General features: G+C 36.3%; 1 protein-coding gene across 4 annotated transcripts in view; it reads right to left on the bottom strand.

Annotated features, from left to right (window-relative positions):
• The window catches only part of LOC109725075 (dol-P-Man:Man(5)GlcNAc(2)-PP-Dol alpha-1,3-mannosyltransferase), a 37,848-nt gene continuing 27,798 nt past the window's right edge, over positions 690–10,739 (bottom strand). For 3 of the 4 annotated variants that reach the window (XM_020254133.1, XM_020254134.1, XM_020254135.1), the window contains 5 exons: positions 5,427–5,543; positions 5,083–5,201; positions 4,888–4,966; positions 4,603–4,659; positions 690–1,236 (listed from right to left, as the gene is read on the bottom strand). In XM_020254133.1, coding sequence (XP_020109722.1) covers positions 1,068–1,236; positions 4,603–4,659; positions 4,888–4,966; positions 5,083–5,201; positions 5,427–5,543 — 541 coding nt within the window. In that variant the 3' untranslated portion in view covers positions 690–1,067. The remainder of the gene's footprint in view (positions 1,237–4,602; positions 4,660–4,887; positions 4,967–5,082; positions 5,202–5,426; positions 5,544–10,739) is intronic. The other variant, XM_020254136.1, reaches the window with a different exon arrangement.

Here is a 10,739-nt window from a genome sequence, read left to right as displayed (position 1 = left end):
TGGCCAGCATCTGGGGTCATGGGTAGATATTGGATACTCCACTGTCAGGGAATCTATATTGTGTATTTATTGCATAATCTATATTGTGAAACGTGTAGATGACGCGGGACATTGCGGCGGCAAATATTGGGCTGTGATATTGACATGATTGTGCCTGGGGTACTTGGACAGCATATTGTGTGTTATCTTTTTTTTTGTTATTGCATTAACCATAACCTGCTAGCCACACTGAGCTTGACGATATAATGTATTTTCAATTTAAGATCAAAATTATTAATCACCTAGATAGCGACTTAAATTTTTGCTACCAAAAATTCAACTAACTGGATTAGTTTACATTGCTAACGAGCAAATATCTCTTATCAATCATTGAAAGCTATCTATTCAGTAACATTTGATTGTAACATATGTCAAAATAAATCAAAAGATTTGATTTCGTAAATAGTTCAATATTATAAAACATATTTAACCGTATGAATCATCGATGCAGCAATCCTATCAACAAAAACTCGTATAATTCATAGGTTATGCTCATAAAAGCATTCTATCTGAACTAGTCTAAAGAAATCTCACCAGCACTGGAATTTAGAGCAATCTAATGCTTACAAACAATTGCAAATCATTTTACAAATTCAAAAATACAGCCAAAGCCAACTGGCAAGAACACGTAAATCACGCGGAGGTAGTCATAATTCACAAAAACCAACAAATTAAGTCAACAGTCATAACAATGGTTTGCAAACTGTTATGAAGTTTGTAAGCACAGCATTATCCAACTAACTTTCTAAATGGCACACTGAGACTTCAGCTGTTCTAAATTTTCTTTTCTTAGTAATACTCGTGATCAGGACTGAGATTTCAACTTCACTTGGAAAGGTTCCGACTTCTCCAAAAATCAACACATCGTTCTTTTACAACTAAAGACCGTCTAAAGTACAAAGAAAGCATAAGTTTTGTCACTTAAATACACAAATAGTGAAAAGCAAAACACATGGCTTACCTGTATAATCAAAAGTTAAATGAGACCTCTCATACGATTAGTTAATTGGAGACCCAGAAAACATGGTTCATTCTTCTTTTCCCTGCGAAGTTCTTTCCTCAACATAGGGATACTCACTTGGGGAAATCCAAAGGCCCCATAAAATACACAGATGTAGAAAGAGTAATAACATGGAAGAATAGAAGTTTGACGGATAAATGTTCCAGCAGACCTCGATGCCAAAAAAGAGAATAAGCCTGCATAGAAAAACATATGAACCAAAAAGAATAGGTGTTCCTCGCCGAATCAGCCCCACAATTAAAAATAAAATTTATAAAAAAAGATAACAAAAAAAAAATTGCAAAGGCAAAAAAATTATTTGGTGGTTCCTAAATTTTCGACTTGTAATCTCAGCCCATCTTTTGGAAAAAATGTACGGAGATCTCCTAAACTATAGGCTACATTAAAATAAAATAGATTATTCAACTTAATTTTACAAATATTGAGCCGTTTAAAATAGATCTAACTCAACTTTTAAATGTTTTGAACAGTTTAACTGGCAACAAAATTCGCAATTCCGTAGGTTGAAATGGTGTTCGAAGCAGATAATTTAACAAAATCACTGTTAAACAAAACAAAATTTCCAATGTAATTGATCAAAATCAGTATAATAAAAAAAAAAAAATTTCAAAAGTTGAGAGGATACCAATCAAATGAAAATTAGTTGAGGGGTATGTTTCGAAATGTGCTACAATTAAAGGGGTTCTTGTAGCACACTGAACTTTAGCAAATTGCAAGATTCGAGTGTTCGATTAGTGTTCTGAGCCTTTCCGGATTTTCTGGAGAGTCGTTGACAGTGTTCCGACCTATTATTCGCGTCTCGAGGAGCGAAGGTGAGTACTTAGCGCCAAAACCTCCAAACTGCAAGTTTTGAGGTGCTGAGTACCGATACTGCATCGCTTAAGTACCGGTACTGCATCGCGAGGGTACCGGTACCCTGTGTATTTTCTCGCTTGACAGAGATTCGGGTTTACGCGCTCGGCTGCGGGGTACCGGTACTCCAACCCGCGTACCAGTACGCAGTGCAGTCCGCAGACTGCATATTTTTTAGAGTTCTTTTTGTAATTGTTGCAATACATTATATAACCCCACACCCTTTAGCTTGGAGCTTTTTGTGCTGCAACCAAAGAGGAGAAGAGGTGAGTTCCTCTTCACTTTCCTTTTGCTTTTTCCCTCTCTTTTGCTTTGGTTTTTGAGGTTTGATCTCTCCACCTTGCTTCTCTTTGCATATTGGTGGTTTTTCAACCTTGGAGAAGCCTTAGAGCAAGGATTGGAGCTTGTTTGAGGAAAGATTTCCAACCCTAGCACCTTCTAGCTTGGTTTGGAGCTTAGGAAGAAGGTTAGCAACCTTTCTACTATATTTTATTGTGGTCTATGCTTGGATTTTGGAAGGAAACCTAGTTATGAGAAATCTAGGGTTTTATTTGGGGGTTTTTGATTTGTAGCCTTTGGGGTTAAATTGATGGGTGTAGAACTTCCTTTTAGGTTGGATTTGAAGTATTCTAGCCTTCATTTGGAGTTTGGAAGAGTTATACACTATATAAGATAAATTTCTACCTCTTATGGGTTGGATAAAGTTGATCTTGTAGGGTGTTCGTTCGAAACCCCTAACCCTCTTAGAATCTTTGTTAGGGAGCTAGGAGACTAGTGGGCATCCTCGTTCGCGCAAACGAAGGGGATTCGAGGAGTAATCGGTGGGTTTGACCTTACCGAAATGGATGAACTCCCCCTATGTTATATTCCTTATTGTTAAAATGAAAAATCATGTATATTCATGCTAGATAGAGCATATGTTAATTTTTGAATGCATAAAATGCATATGACATGTACCATGATTCATAATCTCTATGTAATAGAGAGAAAAGCATATGTTAATTGTATACGAGATGGCATTCATTTATATGGCTAGAAATCATGTTTCATGTAGTGAAAATGACAAGTATAGCATGCTCTTGGACTTAGAACTCATGCTTGACATAGTGAACATTAATGTCATAAAGTGGCATTCAACTTACTACATGGTTAAACTCTTATTTGATGACATAGTGATAGACCATTGGATCATTAGCTTTTATACCATGTTTTAGACATGATGACATTGGACTTGAGACAGATGATTACGCTTGCTTGCCATTGTGCTCATTCGCACATACTTGTGAGGGTCGCTCCCCACAAGCCGGCACTCCGGAGATAGCCAACGCGACACAAGCTCGCCCGTGCGGGATTGGGAGCCGAAATGAAATGCCGTGAAGGAGGCTCATTCCTAGAGTGGGAATGTTGACTACCACAGGGCCATTAGGCACGGCGCAAGCCGAACTACACTTGTGTAGGTCCTACTTGATTGGAACAATGTTGAACAAAAATGAAATGTGGACATTATACTAATTTACATGTGGACATCATACTAATTGTACATGCTCATTCACGTTAGAATAGCACTTATACATGTGAAATTCATGCTAAGTAGAAGCATAGTAGTTTAGTAAAATTTATTACATGCTCATTATACATGTTGTTTACTCCCAGTAAATGTTAATTTATACTACTTATGCCTCCATGACCTAGTGGTGTATTCTGCTGATATCCGCGGCTTACCTACTGAAAACTATTGACTAATAGTTCTCATTCACATTGTGTTGTTATTTTTGTTTACAGAGCCATCCACTCCGGGAGAGGCTAGGGACCACGGCAAGGGTGTCGCCTCTAGCTAGATAGCGAGGTGCTTTACTTTAGGTGGTCCATCTCTCCTTTTGTTTTAATTGGAGTGAGAGTTTTTATACCCTATGTGTAGAGACCACCATTCTTGTGTATCTTATACCTTGTATTTGGATCTTGGGATGATGTATTTACTTTATGATTTATACTAGTTATTTAGCTCTTTATATTCTACTTGTCATTAGAAATTAATTGTTGTATGCTCTGATATCGCATTAGATGTTTTATCTTTCTTGTTTCTTTATACTCTTGTTGTAGACGCCTTATATGTTGTAAGCATATGGCGGGTTTAGACACACACCGGGCGGGCTTCCGCTGGGTCCCGGGGCGTGACAATTCTGTACATTTTTACCTTTATCTTTTCATTTACTTAAACTCTGAACTTAACTATTTCTTGCAATATCATCAATAGCTGCATTTTCTTTCAAAATCTGTAGTAGCATTTGACAGGATCTTAGCATACAACTAAGAACAACAAAGAATACAAAGTGCAAATACACCCAGGGATGATGTTATTGGAAATTAGGCAGGTTCTGGGACTAAACTATTTAAATAAATAAAAAAACATGCTAGCTCTACACCCCAAAAAGGGAGGTAGATCTTACCCCCCCTCTCCAAGGGTTTACAAACCCTTTCGCTTTTTTAATATTATTAAAAAAAAAATAAAAAGGTGCAATAGTAGCCCTTGAATGATGGGGTGCAAGATTTACAACCCCTTTTGGCGAGTACAGGTAGCATTTCTCTTAAATAAATAAAAAAAAAACATTAGAGACCACATGGCAATTCATCAAAACTTCAGGGACTACCTGAACACTTTACCCTAGAAAAAGACAACAAAGAATTTTTACCGTAGAGGAGTAAGATACGGTGTCTTCCACAGAAGAAAAGGCAAAGAGTAGAAGTACCTGAAAAAAAAAAATCAAGCATGTGTCTTCAAACAATAACTTTTTAAGGGTTTTGCCTGAATTCTAGCAATATCAGAAAACCAGAAATAGAATAAACAAAATGAAAAGCTATCACACCCAAAAACTAATAGTCAAATTTTACACCATAGCTAGCTCAAAGATAAACAACAGCCAGAGTTCTCAATGACCTAACAGTATAAGCTAGTTTTAGTATATAAAAGAACTTACCACGAATAGAATTGGTAATGCAAAGACCGAGCACACACAATGCCGATGAAGTTGCCGACAAACATAACTGTCACAATATCTAAATGAATATATAAAGATGAATTCAGTTTCATTTTGAACGATAAAAATGAAGGTGACACAAATTATTATTTGCAGATACAACAGTTAGTATACTAAAAGAACAGAAAAGCGTACGTTCTCCACTGGGAGTTTTGAATCTGGACTTGCGAGAGAAAAATTGCTGAATGGTTGAGGATTCTAATACAGCATTACTTAATCTGGATTTCACGAGATTGATTAATCCTCCTTCATGCCTGCCAATATCTGTTAGTATTAGTGAATTCAATTATGTTCCCAACAGTTTATCACAGTAAAAGTCAGAAGAAATCCATTTCTCAACCATAAAATGTAAAATTACTATAACACAACTGAAAAAATATTAAAAAAATTGACAGACCACGAGCTGATTGTATATCTGAGTAGATAAGAAGTACAAAAAACAGCATTTATTATCGACAAAAAATAAATAGAGTACTCACTTGGACCATCTATAGTGAGCAAACACTAGAAGCAATGTAAGATGAAGAAGCAGCAAGGCACTGGCAAACTCCTTGGATACAAAAACATTGTCTGGTACAAATTTGAAATTGACTGACCTGAAAAATTCAAAAGATTAAATATTAAGCCAAAAGTTACAAGGAATATTTTTGAATTTTAAAACAAATATGCGAGCAATTTTGGTCGAAGACATGGACCTCAATTTGTTAGACAATATTCAGCATGAAATCAGGTATGGTGGCTCGTAAAACTCAAGCGTGTTCCTTTTCGCAACAAAACAAAAAATGAAACTGAAATAAGCATGCAACCATTTTGCAATTGTCATATGCATAAGCCTATTCAACAGGGTTGAAGATAGACTTGCCAATTGGATACGAACCTCTCATTCCCCAGTTGGCAGGGTTAATCTTGTTAATTCAGTCCTTAGTGCTATGCCTAATCACATATTCTTTAACTCTTTTGTCCCTAAAGGCGTTGTTTCATAGTGCTCTAAAACGATAAGAGATTTCATTTGGGTGAAGAACCTTAATAAAAAGGTCTTCATCTTATAAACTGAGATTGTGTTACTACTGCCAAAACCTTGGGGGTTCTCGGTGCTCAGGATCCTATCGTAGGCCTAAAAGCTTTGTTGGGACCCAAAGTGTTCAAAATTTTAGATCATAATCATTCTTTTTGGGTCAGTCTTATGTAGCACAAATATAACTCTTTCATCCTCGGAAGACTAGTATACGTTCTTCTAAGAATTGCTCTCTCCGTCTCAAACCCATAAAAGACTGAAGTGGTGACATGGGGGAAGGCTTGCGAAAATTTATTGAAAATGGCAAGAATACTTCAATTGTTGATAATCCTCGGATCTTCAATGAACCCCTAGCTTGGAAACCTACTTTTATAAATGCTGACATATCCTTCGGCACGAAAAAGGTGGCTAGACTTACTAGAAATGAAAGTTGGAAATTAATAGCTTATATATCAGTAGTTTCGTACTTAGTTGGTTAAGCAAATCATAAACATCCCCTTTGACTAAGCTCCTAATGGGTGGGACTTGGATTCCCAACAAAACAGGCAAAGCGACAGTTAAGTCTATCTATCACTTTCTTAAGGGTAAACCACATAACAATCATTGTTCATTGGAAATCCTTGTGGGTGGTTGCCTATTTAGAGTCAAAACGTTCCTTTGGAAGGTTATGTGGAATCAGCTTCACACAAACTTAAGATGTTGCTCTCTGCAAACTGCTCCTAACCCATTTGCAACTCATGTAGCCAGCTGGAAGACCAAAATCATGTCCTCTTGCAATGCAAAGTCGTGACACAAATTTAGGACACAAGTATGCCTTTAACTCATGGTTTGATGTGCCACCCCGTGCCGTACCAAGGGGCACAGTACAGGGGGGTCTCACACCCTCCCATCGCGCTGCGGTACCCCACGGGTATCACACGAGACAACGTGATACCACGAGGATACCACGGCACTGTGTCATGCCGTGGGCAATTTTTCTTTTTTTTTGCTTTTTGCTTTTTTTTCCTTTCTTTTTCGTTTTTTGGCCTGTTGCCCTTTTCCTTTTTTTATTTGGCTTTTTCCTTGGATTTCGCCCAATTCCTTTTTCGCAGATCTACTTGTTACATTGTTAGGTAAGTCAAAAAAGTTATAATTTAATTTTTTGCTAATATATTTTGAATACTTTTTATTTGTAAAGCTTATTTTTTAAAGAAATATAAAATTAGGCAACTTTTAATTTATAGTTTATAAAAAGCTGAAAACAGATGTACTTGATTTAATCAATATATTTACATATCGGCCTGAGCCATCTACTTCCACCAAAAACATGTACTTTTTTTTTGCAAATTATTTTATCAAAATTTGTCGCACCGCAAAGTTTTCGGCGAATCAAGGGAACAAAATTGAACTCGATAAACAAATTTTGAAGCACATCTCACATAAAATTTTATTTTTTACGTTAGAAGATTGAAAATACTGATAAAATTAAAAGTTGAATTAAATCAATTGATACTTAAATTTATTTAATTTATTTATCATATAATTTATTGCTAAATTTTTATTGATAAATCTAACAATTTTTCTTAAAAAATTTAATTAAAAAAATAACATTAATTGATGAGTATTTTAATTTAATTGATGTGAATTTTATTATTGTGTTTTAATTTCTATTTATTATCAGGTATAGTTGTACTTTACATAGAAAAAAGCTTACAAGTATGTTAATTGATGAGTATGGTAAACTATATATAACAAATCTTACACTATTTAATTTGACAGTACTTGAGGACACGTGTCATGAGCACGTTAGCCCATTCCACGTGTCGAGTTGTGGGTGTTATGGTCCCTTTCTTCCAGGTGGGCCCTCTTTCTCTCACTTTTCTCCTCACTCTCTCTCCCACCTCCTATAGTTGTCCTCTCTCTCAACCCTGTTCCTCTCTCTCTCAACTCTTTTCATCTCTCTCTCTCACTAACTCCCTTTCTCTCAGCCCTTCTCTCTCTCTCACGATTCCTCTCTACCACTCTCTCTTTCTCTTTCTCACTAACTCCCCCTCTCTCTCAACCCTTTCTCTTACTAACTCCCTCTCTCCAAATGGCTCCCCCTACTCTATTTATTATGCTCCTTCCCTGTTATCTCTCTCCTAAAAATGCCTTATTTGCAAAGGAATAGGGCTTCGACGGTGGCGGCGGCGGCGACGGCGGCGGCGGCGGCGACGGCGGCAATCACGGCGACGACAACGGCGACAGTTTGGGCGGTCACGGCGACAGCGAAGTCTTGGGCGGCGATGGCGACTATAGCAGCGGCGGCGACAATGGCGGTCACAGCTTGGGAAGCGGACACAGGGGCGACAGCGGCGACCACGGTGGATGTTACGAGAACTAAGAAAGGAGTCAGAGAATTTCGCTTAGAAAATTTTGGTATTCAAGGTGTTCAATCGAATATTTTACTTACTAATCTTTGAATTTTTNACGTGTCATGAGCACGTTAGCCCATTCCACGTGTCGAGTTGTGGGTGTTATGGTCCCTTTCTTCCAGGTGGGCCCTCTTTCTCTCACTTTTCTCCTCACTCTCTCCTACCTCCTATAGTTGTCCTCTCTCTCAACCCTGTTCCTCTCTCTCTCAACTCTTTTCATCTCTCTCTCTCACTAACTCCCTTCCTCTCAACCTCTCTCTCTCTCACGATTCCTCTCTACCACTCTCTCTTTCTCTTTCTCACTAACTCCCTCTCTCTCAACCCTTTCTCTTACTAACTCCCTCTCTCTCCAAATGGGTCCCCCTATTCTATTTATTATGCTCCTTTCCTGTTATCTCTCTCTCCTCAAAATGCCTTATTTGCAAAGGAATAGGGCTTCGACGGCGGCGGCGGCGGCGGCAATCATAGCGACGACAACGGCGACAGTTTGGGCGGTCACGGCGACAGCGAAGTCTTGGGCGGCGATGGCGACTATAGCAGCAGCGGCGACAATGGCGGTCACAGCTTGGGAAGCAGACACAGGGGCGACGGCGGCGACCACGGTGGATGTTACGAGAACTAAGAAAGGAGTCAGAGAATTTCGCTTAGAAAATTTTGGTATTCAAGGTGTTCAATCGAATTTTTTACTTACTAATCTTTGAATTTTTTATTTCTTTAATGAATTTTTTAATAAATTTTTGACATTAAAATTAAATTTTTTCCCTTAAAATTTTCTTTTTTTGTGTGAATTTGCATAATTTTAAAAAATTTTGATTTTAGAAAAATAATTAGCAAAATTATATCTGATTTAGGTGCCTATTAAAATTTAACAATATTTTATATATATTTTTTCAATTTTTTCAATTTTTCAATATTAAATTCGATTTTTACATAATTTTTTTTACTATGTTTTGTGATTTCTACATAATTTTTTAGGTGAATATCTAAGCTATCTTGCACTCCGAAGCAAGTATCTTAAAATACTATCTTTTACGAATTCGTTATTTTTTTCATATTATTATTATTATTTCTACTTAATTATTTGACCGAATAATATAATTTTATATTCGAATATAATTTTTTTCTAAACTTAAGTTATACTTCTCATGTAAAAAATACTACCATTTATGGGGTTTTCAGTGCAATAGTCCTCTTCTAAAATTTTATTTCAAAAATAAACCTGTTAAATTTTTATTTGTAGATATAGTCCTATAAAAGCGGTGAATGGTTCACCACTTTTATAAGCGGTGAACCATTCACCGCTTTCTTTCTTTTTCTCACTTCTTTTTATAATTCTATGATGGTAAAAGCGGTGAATGGTTCTGTTTTTCTACTCCTAAACAGAAGTTATGAATGCGGTGAATCATTCACCGCATTTAAAAGTCTATTTTTATAATTATTTTTTTAAAAAAATTATTTTTATAATTATAAAAATTGATAAGATTANGTAACAGGTATGTTTGGAGAAAATTATAGATTGGACTGCATATTGTATATGAGGTGCTGTTCTAAAAGGGGTTTTTAGTGCAATAGTCCTCTTCTAAAATTTTATTTTAAAAATAAACCTGTTAAATTTTTATTTGTAGATATAGTCCTATAAAAGCGGTGAATGGTTCACCGCTTTTAAAAGCGGTGAACCATTCACCGCTTTCTTTCTTTTTCTCATTTCTTTTTATAATTCTATGATGGTAAAAGCGGTGAATGGTTCACCGCTTTTACTGTTTTTCTACTCCTAAACAGAAGTTATGAATGCGGTGAATCATTCACCGCATTTAAAGGTCTATTTTTATAATTATTTAAAAAAAAATTTATTTTTATAATTATAAAAATTGATAAGATTAGTTATAAAAAATATTCACCATTTATTGTTGAAACAAAAATATAATAATATATCAGTACAACTTAAAAAATTTCTAATGTTAGATCCTAGTCCTACAAGTTGATTTAATCACAAATTTATTTTAGAATGAAATTCTCTGCCTTCCTTAGGCACATTATAACTGAAATCAAAGTTTCTTGGTTCAACCAAACGGGTAAATTGCATTGTTGCCCCTTAAACTTTTGGCAGAATTTTACTCCCCAAACTTCTAAAATGAAACATCTAACACCCTTAACTCTGATATTTCAGTCAGGTTACCCCCTCCGTCAGTTTCCCGTCAAACTTCGTTAAGGGGTAAGCGATAACATCTATGAAGCACAGATACTTCAACTTTCATGTTGTACCTGTATCGGATACATGTCGGATACCGATATGTACCCGATACACGCCCGATACGTGTCCGATACAGGAATGAAGTATCCGGCATTTCTGAAAAAAAAAAAAAAAATTCCAAATACAGCTTGGA

The sequence above is a fragment of the Ananas comosus genome, linkage group 19, assembly GCF_001540865.1.
Source record: "Ananas comosus cultivar F153 linkage group 19, ASM154086v1, whole genome shotgun sequence".
Lineage (NCBI taxonomy): Eukaryota > Viridiplantae > Streptophyta > Magnoliopsida > Poales > Bromeliaceae > Ananas > Ananas comosus.
Note: the sequence above shows the minus strand (reverse complement) of the source record. Positions and strands in the feature narration are given on the sequence as shown.